This window comes from Pituophis catenifer, unplaced genomic scaffold, assembly GCF_029215685.1.
Source record: "Pituophis catenifer annectens isolate HBS135680 unplaced genomic scaffold, rPitCat1.0.hap2 SCAF_3, whole genome shotgun sequence".
NCBI lineage: Eukaryota > Metazoa > Chordata > Lepidosauria > Squamata > Colubridae > Pituophis > Pituophis catenifer.
Genome location: NW_027256883.1, coordinates 102,453,245 through 102,473,540, shown reverse-complemented (window position 1 = coordinate 102,473,540; position 20,296 = coordinate 102,453,245). Strand labels below are relative to the sequence as shown.

The 20,296-nt window shown below is 39.5% G+C and overlaps 1 protein-coding gene across 1 annotated transcript; it reads left to right on the top strand.

The window, feature by feature from the left end:
- The first annotated feature begins 2,983 nt into the window (after positions 1 to 2,983).
- SEC22B (SEC22 homolog B, vesicle trafficking protein) lies at positions 2,984 to 15,727 on the top strand. Its single transcript, XM_070940867.1, has 5 exons — positions 2,984 to 3,114; positions 3,717 to 3,826; positions 6,442 to 6,602; positions 7,894 to 8,040; positions 15,075 to 15,727. The coding sequence occupies exons 1-5, from the start codon at positions 3,040 to 3,042 to the stop codon at positions 15,227 to 15,229; spliced, it is 648 nt and encodes a 215-aa protein (XP_070796968.1). The 5' UTR covers positions 2,984 to 3,039; the 3' UTR covers positions 15,230 to 15,727.
- Positions 15,728 to 20,296: the final 4,569 nt, after the last annotated feature.

Below are 20,296 nucleotides of genomic sequence, written 5' to 3'. Positions count from 1 at the left end.
GGGGAGACTTAGTGGGGCCACATGTTTACTGGACCCGTGTCCCTCCTGGTTGGTACTGGCTTCCCGGGAGGTTACACGAGGCTGGCTCCAGGGCGTCATTAATGCTTCGTTGAGTGAGGGTCACTTCCCCGCTGCCCTGAAAGAGGCGGTGGTGAGGCCTCTCCTCAAGAAGCCGTCCCTGGATCCGGCAATATTGGCTAACTATCATCCTGTCTCCAACCTTTGCTTCATTGCGAAGGTTGTTGAGAATGTGGTCGCGCAACAGTTTCCGCAATTCCTGGAGGAAACATCCTATCTAGATCTGTTCCAGTCGGGTTTCAGGTCTGGGCACAGCACGGAAACGGCATTGGTCGTGTTGGTGGATGATATCTGGAGGGCTCGGGACAGGGGTTATTCCTCTGTTCTGGTCCTATTAGATCTCTCAGCGGCTTTTGATACCATCGACCATGGTATCATGCTGCATCGGCTGGAAGAGTTGGGGGTGGGAGGCACTGTGTTGCAGTGGTTCTCCTCCTTTCTCTCCGACCGGTCACAGTTTGTGTTGGCAGGGGGGAAGAGGTCGACCTCGAGGCCTCTCATCTGTGGAGTGCCGCAGGGATCGGTCCTCTCGCCCCTTCTATTCAACATTTATGTGAAGCCGCTGGGTGAGATCATCCATGGCTTTGGGGTGAGATACCATCAGTACGCTGATGACTCCCAGCTGTACATCTCCACCCCAGGCCACCCCAATGATGCCCTTGAAGTGATGTCCCAGTGCCTGGAGGCTGTGCGGATCTGGATGGGGAGGAACAGGCTCAGGCTCAACCCTTCCAAGACTGAGTGGCTGTGGCTCCCGGCATCCCGATATAGTCAGTTGACTCCATCACTGACTATTGGGGGCGAGTCTTTGGCCCCCACTGAAAGGGCTCACAATCTGGGAGTCCTCCTGGATAGGCAGCTGTCTTTGGAGGAACATCTGATGGCTGTTACCAGGGGGACCTTTTATCAGGTTCGCCTGATTCGCCAGTTGCGGCCCTTTCTTGATCGGGATTCCTTGTGCACAGTCACTCACGCCCTCGTCACCTCTCCCCTTGACTACTGCAATGCTCTCTACATGGGGCTCCCCTTGAAGAGCACCCGGAGGCTCCAACTGGTCCAGAATGCAGCAGCGCGGGTAGTGATGGGAGCAACATGGCGCTCCCATGTAACACCGCTCCTGCGCGAGCTGCACTGGCTCCCGGTGGTCTTCCGGGTGCGCTTCAAGGTGTTGGTTATCACCTTTAAAGCGCTCCATGGCATAGGGCCTAGCTATCTGCGAGACCGCCTGCTGCTACCAACGACCTCCCATCGACCCGTGCGCTCCCACAGAGAGGGCCTCCTCAGGGTGTCATCAGCCAAACAATGTAGGCTGGTGGCACCCAGGGGGAGGGCCTTCTCTGTGGGGGCTCCCACCCTCTGGAATCATTTGCCCCCGGAGATAAGGAGAATCCATGACCTCAATGCCTTCCTTCGTTCCCTGAAAACCCATCTTTTCCAGCAAGCCGGGTTGGCTTAAGAAATTTTTAAATTCTTTTAATTAGTCTGTGATTTTTTTAACTTTCGGGCCAAAATTTTTATATATTTTTAAATGTTTTAATATTTGTATTCTATGTTTTTTATCTTGGCTGTACACCGCCCTGAGTCCTCAGGGAGAAGGGTGGTATATAAATTGGAAATTAAATTAAATTAAATTAAAAACACGGACCCTTGGCCGCATCTCCTTTGCCTTCAGCCACCTGCCTCAGCCCATTTACAGTCAGCTTTCCTCCTCCACTGGCCCTCTGCCCCGGCCCTTTGTCCCTGCCCATTCGCACAAACACCATTTGACCTGAGCCTTTGCCTGCACGGGCCAAGTAGCTGCCAGCCAATTTCGTGGCAGACAGAAGCAATAGTGCTGCGGGGGCAGCATACAATGCAAGATTTTTTTAAAAAGTACCCACGGCTGCTACTCCTGCTACCACTCCCCCTCCCTCCATCCTGGTGACAGATCTGCAAGGCCCCAAAATTTACAAAGCAGCTGCAGTACTTTTTTAAAAAAATCTTGCATCGCATGCTGCCCCCGCAGCACCATTGCTTCTGCCTGTCACCCAATTGGCTGGTGGCTATTTGTCCTGTGCAGCCAAAAGCCCAGGTCAAACGGTGTTTGGCCAAATGGGCAGAGACGAAGGGCCAGGGGCCCATTGGCTGTGGAGAATGGCTGGGGGGGGCAGTGGAGGAGGAAAGCTGGCTGTAAATGGGCTGAGGCGGCTGGCTATGGGCAAAGGAGGCCCAGCCAAGGATCCATGTCTAAACACCCTAAACCCCTACAGCTTTTTTGTATTGTGGTAGCCAAAATTGGACGCAGTATTACAAGTGTAGTCTTAACCAATGCAGTATAAAACAGTACTAACACTTCACCTAATCTTGATACTATCGTCTCTGTTGACGCAGCCTACGACTGCATTGGCTTTATTCACGTTCATAGCAGCTTCTCCTGATAGCAAACAGCAATCATGTTTTAAAAAATTCTGCCCTAGAAGTAGCAGAGTGAGTTAAAACTCCTTCTTACAGCTGTTGCTCACAAAAGGCTTGCATGTAAAATATTATTATGCAATTGTCACGTCTACAGTGTGCAAATTATGCTTCTTTGTCATTCATTGGCGCATCGGTAGCATATTGCTCGATGTCCCCCTCTACGTGGGGAGGTCCTTAGAACGCCCGCACTACTCTGTAACTGTGTTGTGGAACTGCCATCGCCAAAACGAATGATACTTAGGCCTTCTAGCTTAAGATCCTTGCTGGAGCTGTTTAAGACACACCCCTCCCTTCTTCTGAGAGGAACAAAAAAAATGTTTGTCATTTTTACCGGAACCAAAAAGTTGGGGACCTCCGCTCTCGACCGGCAATATGATTGCACAGGAAACAGGCGAGAGAGTTCTTATTAGGGATCCGGAACTTGGTTTTGCAGCTTCCGGCCAACTCAGTATAGTTAGTCTTGAGCGGGTAGTATTCTGAACCCGTAGGTATTGATCGTCCAAGAAGATGGTGCTTCTAACGATGATTGCACGGGTGGCTGATGGGCTTCCTTTAGCGGCTTCTATGCAGGAGGATGAACAGGTGAGTGTGAGATACTGTGGGTTTTTTTCCCTTCCTTTCTACTCAGGATTTAATTTCTGATTAAGTAATATATACAATGCGGGCTATGCATTTAAAGTACACTCGCTAAATGCTAGCATTGAAATTGAAAGATATTTAGCAGTAAAACAATTTGGTTACACAATGTTAATTTTTCTTTACTACGAAATGCTTGTTAGACTGTCTAGCCTAGAAATAACATGTGAGTTTTGCTAGTATAGTTACTGAAGTGTATAGCAAAATTAAGCTCCTTGGAGTCTTCTAATGTTTAGCATTAGATAATGAGTCCCAATTTAAATTGAGTTCATTCTACCCCACTCCCACTTAGAAGAAGATGGATCATACAGTTAGGGATTTTCTCTTTATTTAACCTGCTTAAAGAATACTACTGGAGAACAGGAATTAGCAGATATATACCTAGTTGATTTAATAAAGTGGACAATAGCCCACACATTTTTGTTTTAAAATGCTATAAGATATAAGTTTTGATCTGATTGTTTTCTAATCATTCCTTATAATTGGACTAAATTTGTTGAAGCATGTTGGAGATTTTTTTGGAGGGGGAATTGTTTTTTTTATTATAGTCGGGGAGAGATTTGCAGCAGTATCAGAGCCAGGCCAAGCAATTGTTTCGGAAGCTCAATGAACAGTCTCCTACCAGATGCACCTTAGAAGCTGGACCAATGACTTTTCAGTAAGTATAAATAGCAAACTAATAATATCCCATTATTAGCTTGTATCAAGCTAATAATGCTTGACAATATCCTGTTATTACAAATAAATATTGATCCAAGTAACTATGTAGGAATTATTGGGCACTCTTCCCTCCAAATGAGATTTAGAAAGGCCTAATTGTTATCTCTAAGAAATTAATTAAAAGCATTATAGTAAGACTCAGAGGGTCTGGGATTCTTGAAGGAGCATTCAGGGATGTGAGTCAGTTCCGCAGTTTGGAAGAACTCAACAGGTTCATAGAATCATGGAATTCTAGGCCTGGAATGGATTGTAAGAATCATTTAGTCCAATCCTCTGCAATGTACAGAAAAACCTACTAAATCATATATCCACAGTTTTTCTTAAAAATCTTAAAATCGTTGATCTTAAAAAGGGATTGTAAAACCCACAACTTTATAGTATAGATTTCCATTAGGAAATATTTCCTTGGGTTTAAATGACTTATTTTTATTTTGTTCAATTCTGTCTGATTCGCTGGTGACTGCCTGAACAAGTCCCTGCAGTTTCCTTTCAAGGTTTTCAGAATTGGTTTGCTGGGTGAAAGTATTACGCCAAGGTTACCCAACTGGCTTTGTGCTAAAGCAGGATTAGAACTCATAGAGTCCCAGTTTCTAGCCTTAACTCTACACCAGTTTAGCTTTCCTAAATAAAATTCAGGCAACTATAATTCATTTTCTTTATTCTTAGTTTGTTTTTAGGAAAATAGTTCTTGCCCATTTTTCCAGTAGTTTTCCTTTATGTACCTGATCATGCTTATCATGTCTCATCTAAGTCTTCTTTTTTGAACATCCTAAATTCCATCAGCCTATCACATAATGTCGTCCTCTGAATCCATTGTAACTTGTCAATATCCTTTTAGAAATGTGATGCCCAGAGTCATACACACTACTTCAGAAAAATCCACTAGAGCCAAGTAGAGAGAAAGAAGGTATTTCTTTGAGACAATGTTGCTTCTAAGGCAGACAGAAATTGCATTAGCCTTTCTATCTGCTATGTTTACACTGCTGAGTCATGTTCAGCTTGTCAATGAGTTTAAGTCATTTTCAGAAGTAGCATTTCCAAGTCATGAATTCCCCATATTATGTTAGTTTCCTACATTTTTTCTCCCCATATTTCTTTTGCAATCTGTGCTACTGAAATAACAATTTCCTTTGGGTATAAAAATAGTAACAAAGTAGGAGTTGAGTTCGTTTGCTTTTTTCATTGCAATTTATTAAAAATGTCTCCATCTGAAATAGGCAGTGAGCCCACCACCCATTTGTCATCTTCTTGCTATTGACATATTTAAAGAAAACCTTGCTGGGTTTGGCTCTCTTGGTAGCCTTTTCTGACTTTGCCTTTCTATGTTTCTAGGCTGAAGCATTGTACGTTTCTTTGATTATAAACGTGTAATCTTTGGCTGCTTACATCACCATACTGTAAGCTTTTAAGTGGACTTTGTGCTGCATCTTATCAAATTTGAGATAAATTGTTCTCCACTTCTTTCTCTGCATTTTAAAAATGGTAGCCAATTTAGAAATATATTACAAAATATTTTACATTTTTTTGCTGAGGTATAGAAGGAGAACATCAAGAGTAAAGTTAAAGATGTAATAATTTATTAAACGCGATGCGACCTGACTCAACAACTCTGGGTCACTGATAATCAAATGAATAAATTACAGTAATATTTAATATTTTTAATATTAAATTTGTTTGCCCTCCATCTCGCTGCAAGATGATGTTGGGCAGCTTACAACATTCAAAAAAATTCTTATATATATATGTGTGTGTGTACACAATATATATAGATTATAACTAAAACTAAAGGATGGGGAGGAAAGGAACAGAACATAAGGGGGAGAAGTGGGAGCTACTATTATTTGATCAACCACTTCTAGTGATATTCCCACAAGCCAACTGACAGAGACAGATCTTCAAGCTCTTTCAGAAAATCAGGAGGGTGGAAACCAATCTCCCCTCAGGGGACAAGATGTTCCCAAAGACCAGGGCCACACTCAAGAAGGCTCTTTTCCTGGACCCTGCCAGCTGGAATTTCTTGACCAACAACATGGGTGGAGTGGGCAGCATGCCTCCTCTGCCAGCATGGGTGGGGCAGACCTGTCTCATAGGAGTGAGATGGTTCTCAAGAAACCTGGACCCATGCTATGCAGGACTTTATAGGTAATAACCAACACTTTGAAATGCATCCAAAAGCAAACCAGCAACCAGTGCAGCTCATGGAACAGTGATATAATATGGACCCCAAAGACACTCTGTGCTGACACATTCTACACTAGTTGAAGCTTCCAAAGCTTCAAGGTTAGACCATTGAATAAAATCAATAAAACAAAAAAGTTAAAGATGGCACGCATGATGAAGCATAGGTGTGAGCTTTCCTCACCATTATCCTTGTTTAAAATGCAGTAGAACTCTGAAATAAGTATAATTTAAGGCTAAATATAATTTGTGTCTTGTAATATAGATTGGAATGTTGTTTGCAATATGGCCACTGAAATCAATATGGCCACTGGACTATTGATAGGGGTTCATTTTTTGTCCAGGCTAACAATTGGCTTATATCTTCCTTTACAGTTACATTATTGAAAAAGGAGTTTGTTATCTGATACTATGTGAAGCTGCTTTCCCCAAAAAAATGGCGTTTGCATATCTGGAAGATTTGCACTCAGAATTTGATGAACAACATGGAAAAAAGGTGCCAACGGTGTCCAGACCCTATTCTTTCATTGAATTTGGTGAGACTTATTTCTTGAGATTAATGATTTAAGGATAATCCAGGGTCAACACTTTGGTAATCTTAATGCCCCTTCCTCATCAACTCATTCCACTTCTTTCTTTTAGCAGGTTACTAAAGCATTCTGAATTGCATATCTAAATAATTCTCTGATTTCTCCTTCAACTGATGCGATAAAAAATTGTATGGCATATACATGAAAAGATTCAAAGGGATAGAATAACATATCACAATAAACAGTGAATATTATTTAAAATATTCCACATCTTATATTGTTCTGTCAGACCAAACTAAGAAACCAATGCTATATGAGTTAGAACTTCTTTTATAATAATAGTTATAGTAATGCAATCTTGCAGTTCTAAATGTGCTTCTCCCCTCCTTCACTTTTATTAGTGTAAGCTAGGGAGGGATCTGAGACATATACTCAAACTAATTTCTTGGAAGGGACTCGGGTCCTGCTTGCCTGATTGTTGCCTTGATAGCAGTTCTTCCTCCTATCCTTCAGGGCCATTTCCTATGTCATCTATATGTTTTGCCTTATTAGACTACATTTAATTGCAGTATCGCTAGTCCTCACTTAACAGTAATTGAAACTGCAGCAACTCTTGTTAAGCAGTGTGGTTATAATGAGCAATGTCACATATTGTCACATGACTTATGGCAGCAGTTGTGACAGTTCAGATCGCCATTGTTATGTGAATCCTGCATGACTGTTAAGAATGATGTCAGATGATCACTATTTGTGACCTGATGGCTTCCTCATTGACTTTGCTTGTTGGAAACTGACAGCAAAGGGTACAAATGGTGATCATGTAACTGCAGAATGCTGCAGCTATCATAACTGAGCTAGTTGCTGAATATCTGAATCATGATCATGTGACCGCTGTTATGACAAGGACTGGTCATAAGTCTCCTCATTCAGTGCTATCATAACTTCAGTTACTGTATGAGTGTTCATTAAACAAGGACTATCTGTACTTGAGAAATTTTATTTTACTAAACAAGAGATAGGTTTAATATAGGATTGAATATAGGATAACAAGGATATAATCAGATTGTGGTTAATGACTATATTTGCTATCAGTATAGTTACGGAACCCTGCTAGGGAAATTAACAGACAAGGGGTTCATTATACTTTTTCCTAGAGCAGTTAATTATCTTTCTCCTCCACCCGCTCTTTTTTCCATTCCTTGCAATAACTTCTCTGTATGGCATGATTTGAGAATACAAATTGATTTAGAATTTGGAAAGAGAATACTCTTACATGAACAATTACTTTTTATTCCAGATACTTATATTCAGAAAACCAAGAAGCTGTATATAGATAGCCGGGCAAGAAGAAATCTTGGGTCTATTAATACAGAGTTACAAGATGTACAAAGAATCATGGTAGCCAACATTGAAGAAGTCTTACAACGAGGTGAAACCCTTTCAGGTACAGGGATCCATAAACCAGATGTTTTCAATTTTTTTCAGGCTATAGATCTTGTTCTGTGAACTTTTTTTGTGCTCTACCTTGCTATTATAGATCCCATCATCCTAACCCATCATACTATCGTGTAACTCTAGGTCAGAGATGGCTAATCTTTTTGCCATTGCATGCCAGGAGCGGGGGGGAGGGGTCACGTGTGTGTGCCCACACCCATAATTCTGTGTGCCCTGCCCCCACGTGTGCGTGACACCCCCCCTCGCTCCCCTCACTCCTGGCACACGATGGCACGGTAGGCCCGTTTTTTGCTCTCCCCAGCCTCCAAAGCCTTTCTAGGAATCTGGGGAGGGTGAAAACAGCCTCCCCACCCCCCAGAGGCCCTCCGGAGGCAGGAAACGGCCTGTTTACCTACTTCTGGTGGACCCAGAAGGCCTGAAAATCAGCTGGCCAGAGTGCTCATGCACGCCGGAGCTGAGCTCGTGTGCCCACCGATATGGCTACATGTGCTACCTTTGACATGCGTGCCATAGGTTCATCATCACGGCTCTAGGGTTTCACAGAACACAGTTTGCAAAATATTGCCCATTTTGGGAGACGTTTAAATATATGATTGCAGAATAAAACTGGCAAACTGCTTTGCATAAAATACTTCCTGTAGATAATGAAGGACCATTCTAATCCTCAAGAGGCAACAAAAGATTCATACTGAGAAAAACAAATATGGAATGTGCAATTACTCTGCTGTTTTGGATACCATATGAAGACTTTTAAAATTTTTGTTTGTATTTTAATAGCATGTACTTTGCATGTACATAGCATGCAAATTTATGTTCTATTTTGTAAAAATCAACAAACCAGCAGATGGGGAAAATTATAATTTTTATTTTTTTTAAAATCAAGTTTTATTGGTTCACCCCCCCCCCCCACATTCACCCACATCTTTTTTTTTTTTTTTTTGAATTTGATAAATTGTATAAGATAAGATATGGTCAATTCTCTGTTCAAAAAAGAAAATTATAATTTTTGTGAGAAGTTTTAAATCATTTGTAATCTTGAGTTTCAATGCCACCACTTCATGCTGAGTAATCAGGGCAATGTATAATTAGTATACATCAATAGCACTGCTTATTGAATAGTATTTTTTAATTCATCCATTTGTTCATTCCAGCTTGAAACAGTTTGAGAAATGTTGTACCTTGTCAATTTTTTTTGAGAGAAATAAAAAGCAAGTAAAGGCAGGTAGGAACCACTGGGTGATTGGAAATAGTCAACAACATGGCAAAGCCCATAATCAGATGGTAGAAAACAGGAAAAGATGCTGCCCTGCTGCCTAATTCTCAGTGTCCATCTGTTAAGACATTTCAGGCCCTCTGGTGGCTTTCATTCTTTCCTTAGCATTATTCTTTTGTCTGTGGTGGAATAGTTTATTCTTTGGCAACTAAAATTATGTAACTTAAAATTAAAATTAAAAATTAATTAAATAAATTAAATAAATAAATAAATAAATAACTTATTCTGTTGCGCTTTCTAATTACCCTCCTTGCACCTTTCTTTTTTGCTAGAGAAGACAATAAGAAAATTAAGAATATATATATTTCCTAATAGAAATCCGCTCATCTTACCTGTTCATGCCCTTCTTCTACTTGTTCACTACCTATCTGTTTTAGTCAGTGATTAAGCAATTAAGCAATTATCTTGTCTAACTGGAAGCTGATGTTAGCTGAAGAATGAAACTAGAAAGAGCAGCAGGTGTCTGTTATTGCTGTGTTCTATCATTTTATTTGACTTATGGACCAATAATTGGCATAGGGGAAAAAGTTTCTGCTTACATAACAGAGAGCAAACAATTTTTGTTTTTTTCCTAACCATTATTTCTGAGTCTGAGGAAAACCTTCATGAGGAAAGGTCCACCAGAGTTAATTTGGTTAAAAATCTTTCTCAAACTAGAAATAATTCTGAAAGTGTAGATTCCTACCATCATGTAGAATAGTGGTACCAACAGATGGATTTGCAGACCAATTGCATCCAAAGTGTAGTCCTTAATGGAACTACATCCACATGGAGGGAAGCATGCAGTGGGGTACCTCAAGATTCTGTTATTGGGCCTATTGCTTTTCACCATATCAGTATTTATCTAGATGAGGGAACAGAAGGATAAAACCAAAATGGGGGGGGGGGAATTGCCAACAGCTTGAGAGGCAGACTCATGATTCAAAAGGAGCAGATTTGAGCATTGTTGGCCCTAGCCAACAAAATGCAATTCAGTGGAGAGAAAAGCAAGATCCTGCATTTAGGTAGGAAAAAGCAAGTGCACAGCTATAGTGGTAACTGGCTCAACAATAGTAACTGCAAGAGGGATTGTGATGTCCTAGTGGACCATTACTTAAATATGAACCAGAAGTGTAGCAGCTGCTAAAAAAGTCAATGCAGTTCTGGGCTGCATCAATAGAAGGTTAGTATTACTATCACAAGAAATGATTGTACAGCTCTATACTGAACTAACGAGGCCACACTTGAAATACCGCATCCAATTCTGGTCGTCACAATACAAAAAAAGATGCTGAAGCCATAGAAAAAGTGCAGGGAAGAATAACAAAGATGATTAGGGGACTGGAGGTTAACTCATGCAAGGAACAGTTAAGGGAACTAGGTATATCTATAGCCTAATTAAGAATAAGATTAGAGGTGACATTATAGTTGTTTTTCAGTGCTTGAGCAGTCTCAGAGATGTGGGGTTTGACATTCTCCAAAGCACCTGAGGGCAGGACAGGAAGTAATGGATGGAAGCTTGTTAAAGAGAGATCCAACCTGAAACTAAGGATAAATTTCCTGACAATAAGAAATATTAGGCAATGGAAAAGCTTATCTATTAAATTTTTATGATCACCCTAATAAAGCAGTTTATAGTTTACTTCCTGGAGTTGTGGCTATTCTATCGCTAGAGGTCTTCAAGAAAAGATTGGATAATCATTTGTTTGGGATGTAATTAGGTCTGTTCCCTTGGGTAGGGGTGGACTAGAAGACCATCAAGGTACCTTCCAGCCCTGTGATTCTACACTATTTCTACTCTTTATTATTCTAAATACATGTAATTTCTTTTGATCATTTATGCTTAATGTTACTTGCATCAATCAACTGGTGTGATATTCTCTCCAGTGTCAATTTTAAATTATAAAATATTTAGAACAAAAGTCTTCTTTACATAGGCTGATAAAGCATGGGAAGGCAGAACATGTGCCTCAATAATACCCTGTTTTCCCCAAAATAAGACATCCCCTGATAATAAGCCCAATTGGGCTTTTGAGCGCATGGCAATAAGGCCAAGCACTTATTTCAGGGTTCAAAAAAATATAAGATAGGGTCTTATTTTTAGGGAAGCACGGTAGGTTAATTATGAATTTTGTTGCAGTTGGCTGATAACATTTCTGTTCCAAACTTTCAGTAATGAATCCAATGTTTAGTCTGGTATCCTACTGTATTGTACTGAAAACTAGGTAGGTATTAATATACCAGGCTAGAATCTGGGAGAGTATGAGCTCTATTTCTACCTTAGTCACAAAGGCAGCTGGTGGCCTTTGGGCAAGTCACAGTTGCTCAGCCCTAGGAAGAAGTCACTGAAATCTTGCCAAGAAAATTGTAAGGGCTTGTTTAGGCAGTCATCATGATTCAACTCTGATTTGAAGGAATTCCTAACACTTCCCCCCCCCACCCCCCAATCTACACACTCATTGCCTGATTTGGTGGAACAACACTTTTCTTCATCTCTGTACCTAAAGATCTTGATCAGGGGTGTCAAACTGGCGGCACATGGGCTGGATGTGTCATGCGTAGGCCATGCCCACCCCAGCTCCGCAGAGGGAAAAAATGTTGTGATTCATCATGTGACGGCAATGTGATGCCGCGGGTTTGACACCTATGATCTTGATTCCTCCACTTTTTAAAGGCAGTTATTATGTGCTCATGCAATTTAATTTTGCCAACATCACAATATTTGCATAATTTAGTAGAAGCAGTGTTACATAATTCAAGATTGTTACTGCCTGCCTCTCAGAGTGATTTCCCATTTGTTTTTTCTGTAATACTAGTTTTCCTTTAATGAAGATTATGACACAGGACCAGAAGTGATGCAGTTAGGTAGCAATGTTATTAAGCAACTACGGTAATGTTCTCTTTGTAATTGATAAACAGCAAGTAGGTACTGGTAATTTTTCCCTTTGTGCAAAAGTCCCTACTTAAAAATATGGGCTTTTTCAATAGAAATTATATAGAATAAGAATTAATTATTAAATAAACTTTTGAATACAAAAGCTAATATTTCAGGTAAATAAAAATTATTTCATACCATACATAGTCTTTCTAAGTAGAAACTAGTGGATATAAAAAGTCAAATTGAAATCTCTTGGAGAAAAAGAACAATAAAAAAGTTACAATAACATGCATAATAGTGCACACCCTCTTTATAAGTGGGGATGTGGCTATGTTCAGAATTAACCAATAACATTCAGACTGACATTAAATAGTACACATCTGCCTTCAAAGTGACTAATCAAGCACATATAAAGTTCAGCTGTTGTAGGATTTTTTTGACATTTACTCAGTCGCCTCTTACAGCAAAAGCCATGATCTGCAAAGAAAAGAGCTTAAAAGGCATCAAGGGGATCTCATTGTTGGAAACAGTCAGGAGAGGAGTACAAAATATTTCCAAGGTATTGGATATACCATAGAACACAGTGAAGACAGTCATCAATAAGTAGACAAAATATGGCACAAAAATGACATTACCAAGAATTGAGAGGCTGTCAAGTGGCGCATGCAGCAACATTAAAGGAGCTGCAGGAATTTCTGGCAAGTGCTGGTTGTGTACTACAGGTGACAACAGTCTCTCATATTCTTCATATGTCTGGGCTGTGGGATACGGTGGCAAGACGGAAGCCTTTTCTTAACAAAGAAAAACATCCAAGCCAGTTTGCAAAAACCTATATAAAGTATGACAAAAGTATGTCATACTGGGAAGATGAGCCCAAGGTTGTACTTTCTGGCCATACTTCCAAATGGTGTGGTGCAAAAATAACAAGGCACATCACCAAAAGTACACTGTACCCACAGTGAAGCACAGTGGTGGCGGCGGCATTATGCCTTGGGACTGCTTTTCTTCAGCTAGAATTGGAGCTTCAGTCAATGTGGAGGGAAATATGAACAGTTCCAAATATCAGTCAATTTTGGCACAAAACTTTTATGCCTCTGCTAAAATGCTGAACATGAATGTAACCTTTCAGCATGATGACCCAAAGCAGACCTCCAAACAAAAGAATGTCTTCACCAGAAGGCGACAGAAGTTTTGGACTGGCCTATCTAGAGCCCGAACCTGAATCCAATGGAAAATCTGTGGGTGTCATGGCTGACTCACTATGCATCCCTGCTTGCAACTAGGCAATGGAAACCAGGGAGGGGGGAGGGGAGTGATTGGAATGTACGAGTGGTTTGGGAGAGAATTGGAGAATGCAGGTGCACTATCTGTAACCTGAGAATTCCAACACCAAGGTCGAACACTGTGAGGCGTGCAGACTGTTCCCAAAACAAAATGAGTGTAATTGATTGGTGGACTATGGACTGCGGATGACCCAGGGGAACAAAATGGATTTTAACTATGTTGTTTTTCATACAAAAACTTCAGAACTGGCTTTGCTGCTTCTGTGCCTATTGTGGAATTGCCAATAAAGTTATACTCTTGGAAAAACAATGTTCCAGGAGTTTCTTTTGCTGCATTTACCAATGGGGCAGTTGACAGTGGGGTTACTTGGTTGTACACAGGAGATGCTCTTGCAATCTGACAGATTTCAAATGCTTTTGCAGGGAAGAGAAGACATAGTTTCCCAAAGCAAGATGTGCCATACTGATAGGCTTTTACCCCTGAATGCAGTCATAAAAGACTGAATGTAGTCATAAAATCAAAAAGTGTTTTAACAAAGTATTAGTTTAAGGGTGTGCACACTTATGCAACAATGTTATGGCACATTTTTATTGTTATTTTTTCCACCTAAAAGATTTTCAGTTTGCTTTTCAATTGAATCGTATAGCTTAAATATTAAAGGAGGAAAATATTCTGAAGTGATTGATCTTAGTCTGATTTTTTTTATATCTCAAAAACATGGCATTTTAACAGATTTGTTTTATATCTACTGTATATGGAATAAGAATTGATAAACACACTTTGGAATACAAAACTAATAGTTTATGCAGATAAAAACTACTGTATACCATAATCCAAAGATGTTTATGGAAGTTAATTTATCTGAATTGTAATAATTCTTAATGGTAGCAGCTTCTGAATTAAATATTTTGCTGGAGAAAGTCTCAGTTTCTTAGTCAATTTACCAAATTACATCAAAATGCACTTGTATTTCTAAAAAAAAATATTTTTGAATATTTTTCAATGAACACACACAAAAACGTTTTAATCTTATAGTTTTATTATAAGAGTCACTTATTTGTGAAATGGCTGCATACATTTTATATGTTGTGTGTCTTCTAAATTAATTTAATACACTTTTTTCATTCTCTTTCATTCTCCCTGCACTACCTGTGATCCCAAAAAACTTCTTGTAAAGATTGGGGGTAGTTGATGGGGAGAAGAGGGAATAAGAAACTTCCTTTCTGCAAACTCAGTGCTTCATCCCATTGTTTATGAAAGTTCGCTAGCCTTCCATAGAACTTTTTCAAAAGGTTTTATAACTGCTAGGGGAAATGAAATAATTTGACTTCCATGAAATTCTCTTTTGTGGCTTACAATAATTTTAATTCATTGTCCCTAATCTAAATAAAAAATGTTGATTATCAAAGACAAAACTTCCTACGTGTTTGAGGGAAACCTATAACATCCAGCAAGCTTTTCAATGAGAAAGATTGAATCATATATGTCAGACTAAAGTCAGTCTTAAACACTTAGATAGAGGTTGGAACTAGGTCTACTGTCTTATAAATAATGTTGACATTTCATGAATATAATATTTTTGTTTGCATGCTATCTTTTCTTCAAACAGCATTGGATTCCAAGGCAAATAATCTGTCCAGTTTGTCCAAGAAATACCGCCAGGATGCGAAATATCTGAACATGCGTTCCACCTATGCCAAGCTTGCTGCTATTGCTGTGTTTTTTATTATGCTGATTGTTTATGTGCGGTTCTGGTGGCTGTAACAGATTAATAGACCTCCAAGAATGATATTTAATAATAGCAAGCATATCACTATTAAGTAGCTAATATCACAGGATGTATATTAGAATCTGCCTAGACATTTCCTTATAATGAGAATTGCTGCTATTTCCAAATGTCAGAACTTGCTGAGACTAATTATTTTCTTTTGTAGCAGTTAAATGCTTGAAAAACGAAACATTTTTCCAACTGACAAATAGGAGTAGCCTCATTTGATCCACCTACTACTGTTCAACACTACTGTTAACAGACAAACTAAAATAAGTGCAGCCCTAGTAGGGTATTCTAATGGGTATTCTATTGGGTATTCCTTGTTAATCGAAGAGAAATTCCTGTTTCAAGGGTGGAATATGTGTGTGTATGTGTGTAGATAACACTGGTTTTTTTTTAGTTTGTCCAATCAATACTTATTTTATATTGTCAAATCTCTTGACTCATTACCCTGTTAATTTAATAACTGCATAAAATATTGCTTCATCTGGCTTCTATGACTGGTAAGTGAAATGGGGAAATAATTTGAGTTCACTTCACTATAAATATTTGAATATCATGCTAAACTGAAGCTGTGTATGTTCTGACTGAGCTACAGCAGCCAATGTTAGACATATTTCTGTACAGCTGGAGAAATACTTCAGCTTTTATTTCTGACTAACTTGATTGTCATACCATCTGAACCAAATCAGGTTTGATTTTATTTTGAAGCATACAGTTTCAAAAGCAGAAGCTTTTGGACAATTCTTCATGACTAAGCAAGGGAAGGGAAGAATGACCAAGATTCACCAAGGTTTGTTTACTCTCTGGCTTAATTCAGATATGACCTTTCTCATCTTACACTGAATTGCCAAGTGCCCTCACAAATGTTTCAATCTGTAAGATCATTGACTAGCTGAATATCTCTCATTGCAAAAATAGAGTAGAAGAGCAGGCTTCTTCCTGAGAGCTTGAATATACTGAATATTTTGAAAAATTTACCCCTCTATTTCATAGAAATTTGTTTCAACAAAAGATAAATCACAAAAGATAAATTTCCCTGCAACAGATTCTGTGATGATAATGCTCTCCACAAGGTATACATATCTATTTTGGGAATTTGCCTAGTTGCAAGTAAATTCAGTTCCATGAGTCCAGTAATGTCATAGAAATTCTGCAGAATAAACAAAATAACTTCTCCATTCTGACAAGGCGAAAGAAATTTAAGCTCCAAAGTTAAATGTCTCTTGCCATTCACATGTCAGCATTGAAATAAATGTACAGGTAGTCCTCAACTTATAACTATTTGTTTAGTAACTGTTCAAAGTTACAACAGCACTGAAAAAAGTGACTTATAAGCTGTTTTCACACTTACGACCATTGTAGCATTTCGATGGCCATGTGATCAAAATTTGGATGCTTGGCAACTGGCATGTATTTATGACAGTTGCAGTGTCCCGGGATCATTTGTAACCTTCCCAGCTGGCTTCCGACAAGCAAAGTCAATGGGGAAGTCAGATTCACATAATCAGATGATTCACTTAACAACTGCAGTGGTTCACTTACCAGTTGTGGCAAAAAAGGTCATAAAATGGGGTACAACTCACTTAACTGTTTTGCTTAGCAACAAAAAATTTAGGCTCAATTATGGTGGTAAATTGAGGACTACCTTTTTGATGTAAATCTTGTATTTAGTTTCCTGGTCTGTCTTCTTTGTATATATTTTCAAGATATCAGTTTGAGTTTTTCAATGATAGGCACCTGTTTCCCAATTAACCATATTCTGCTCTTATTGCAAGAACTCTACTATCTATTACTATTTCATATAAAAGATTCCTTTTTGTTTTGTTTTATGCAGATTTCCACTGGAAATTTAGGTAACGGGGATAATACTTCAAGAAAATATTGCACAGGGCAAATAGGGCTGTTGAAATTGCCACTGTTAGGTAGTTGGTTATGTGGGTTTTTTTATTAATGGCCACATTATTTAATGAGTTTCTGGTCTTAATTAGCATAATTAAGCAAGGACTACCTGTATGAGGATTGCTGTACTGGGCATTCAGTTGGATTAGAACCTCCTTTGAATCCTATCATTCAATGATGGTGTTGTATTATTTTTAGAAGCTGCCAATTCCAGAACAACTCTAGAGATAGACATCAGTAGAGGTCTGGAACTGAAGTATATTAATAATCTGCACTTTTTCCTCAGGATTTCCAGTGATCTTTCACCTGATACATCACGATATAATAAGATTGCCAAAACTCAGTAAGTTAGGTCTGATTAGGAGTGCTCTGGCAGCTCTGTCTACAAATAAACCTGTCCAGAATTTTCTTCCTGCTGTGTTTCAAGGCTTACAGTAATACAATTCAGCTATTATTAATCCACATTTCATTAATTGTATCTAAACTAATTGCTATATAAAGCTAGCTGATTCCATTTGTTAAGTTGCCTGATGAGGAAGGTATGTTGTGCTGGCCAACATCATTTCACCCCAAATTCAAAGCATCCTTTTGCCACCAGCACAAAATGAAAAAAATAACTCCTGACCTCTTCATGCTACTCAGTGTTTGCTAAAAGAAAAACAGAAGTTGTTCTTGAAAACAGTATGTTTTTATATATTGTGTGTATGTCTCTACTGCCTTATGTACAAATTGATGCTGGATATCTGTATAAGGCATACTAAATTGAAACAACTCTGATAATACATTTTGATATCTGTCACTTAAAAAAGGATATTTACATAGTAATGATATATTTGTTGTGGTCATATAGATCTTCTCTATTGAGCTGTTTCTTGTTCTTCCAAAACAAGAGTTGTATAGGTGGAAGTTTTCCCTGTGTTGAATCAAACATCTGGTTCAGAAATGTTTCTAGTTTTGTTTTAAATACAAGTCAGGGTTGTGTTGAGAACACCTGGAGAAGAGAGAAGTACACAGTTTTGAACTGCTCTTCCTGTAACACCATTCATTTTCTCTGGTTTTTGCTTTATTGGAAACTGGAATAGCCAAAATATTCTGGGTTCTGCTTCTCTTACACTGGCTAATCTGAAATGGTACATCAGATATATCCAGAATGAGACAAAACATATTTTCCATTTCATACACAGCTGAATGCTCCTGGCAGATCCAGGCAGAATGGCCAGTGGTAAAAGTAATTATCTGAAGTAATTCAGGAATTTGAAGGACTACAAATTTCTCATCTTATTCTAACTTTTAGCACTAACTTGTTTTAATTTCCTGATGGTTGGCTTTTAAATGTTTGAACCACAGAACCAGATATAAATTAAGATACACCTTAGGCCAGGGATGAGCAATTACCATATTTTTCGCACTATAAGACGCACTGGACCATAAGACACACATTAGCTTTAGAGGAGGAAAAAAAAAATCTGCCTCCCAGCATTCATCTGGGTAGCGTTCTTGCAGCAAACAGCAAACAGCCTGGTCAGCTTCAGTACATTATCGCAGCCCCAGCACTTAGCTTCTCAGGGCTCCACTGTTGGGCCCACCACCAGTCAACTGAGCTGAGCTGCCACCGTCGCTAGGGAACACTGGAGCCTTCGCTGCCAAGCAGCTGATTGGCGGTTGGATCGGCCTCCCAGAATACTGCTGATCAGCTGTTCTAGATGATGGGGATTGCCACTCCAGCCTAGAAGGCTGATTGGGTGTATTCTGGGAGGCTGATCCAACCACTGAGCAAAGGCTCCAGCGATCCCTGGCGGCAGTGAATGGCAGCAGGGGTGACAGGCAGCAGCGAACGCTGCCGCTGCACCAGCCCCCCTCCCTCCCACCGCAATATTCACTCTATAAGACATAGACATTTCCACCCACTTTTTTGGGAGGAAAAGTACGTCTTATAGTGTGAAAAATACGGTAATTTTTCCAAGGGGTCACAATGAATTGGGATGTTGTGGAGGGCTAAACCAATAGCTCCTGACTCTGCTCCATCTACTCACGCACAAGCTCCTGCTTTGATTGAGATAAAGCCCAGGTCCCCTCACAAGATGACCACTGCCCCTTCTCAGGCTGCAAGGTGCGAGCACTATGCAGGCATAGAAAAACACTTCTCACTTTTCTGCTGCCACCAGCCAACTGAAGGAATGCACAGTGCAAAGATGGAGTCAACCTGGGTTCTCCTGCCCCTGCGGCAGGCTTGTTTATATTTAATATCTAATTTTCGATTTATATGGGCCAGACAAGGACAGCCAAAAGGTGGACTGTGGACTGGGGGTTGTTAAATGCCCAGGTCTGCCTTAGGGCCTCATGGTCTGAAGGGCCTTTTCAACATTTCTGATTCCCCCCCCCATTTGTTTTGATTCTATATATGAAATTACTTACAGGCAAAGACCAGTATTTAAAATATTTTACCATGCATCAAATATAAAATAATAAAAAACCAAACAGGAAAACCTAAATTTTTATGAGAACCTATATATTGCTCACATGATCCTCATTAAGGTCTGCTTTGTTTCTACATGCATTTACACCTGTTCAGAGAAGGGTTTGTTATATTTGCAGCATTCTTAAGTTCAATTTTTTTTTACACAGCCTTATTTTCTCAGCATTTGCTAAATAGTTTCTACAGCAGCTGTATCCAACCTGCAGCCGATGGGCCTTATGCCTCTGGATGACTAGCAATGTGACCTCACAAGATCATAAGCTTCTAACATTATACAATTTATATACATTATATTATTTTCTCTTCATTCACTGTGGCTCTGGCAAATCAAAAGGTTGGGTACCCATGCTCTACTTCAGGGGTGTCAAACTCATGTCATCACATGATGTATTGCGACTTGCCAGAGCCTCGGAAGCACAGTGGTTAGAGTGCAGTACTGCAGACTACTGCTGCTTGCTGGCTGCCTGCAATTTAGCAGTTCAAATCCTACCAGGCTCAAGGTTGAATCAGCCTTCCATCCTTCCAAGGTGAGCAAAATGCTGTACATCTTTCCACCAGTTAAGGTTTTTGCCATGTCTAGATTTGCAAAAGAGAAATACAAAAGAGATTTATACGTTAGTTTACTACCAGGATAGATCAGGCAAAATTTGACTGTACTTTTATGTTGGTATTTAATTTGTTT

Excerpts from the sequence above, each read along its gene's own strand:
- SEC22B (XM_070940867.1), top strand. The coding sequence starts at position 3,040 with ATGGTGCTTCTAACGATGATTGCACGGGTGGCTGATGGGCTTCCTTTA. Across the intron at positions 3,115-3,716 it reads CTATGCAGGAGGATGAACAG|TCGGGGAGAGATTTGCAGCA; the intron begins GTGAGTGTGAGA and ends TTTTTATTATAG. Across the intron at positions 3,827-6,441 it reads GCTGGACCAATGACTTTTCA|TTACATTATTGAAAAAGGAG; the intron begins GTAAGTATAAAT and ends CTTCCTTTACAG.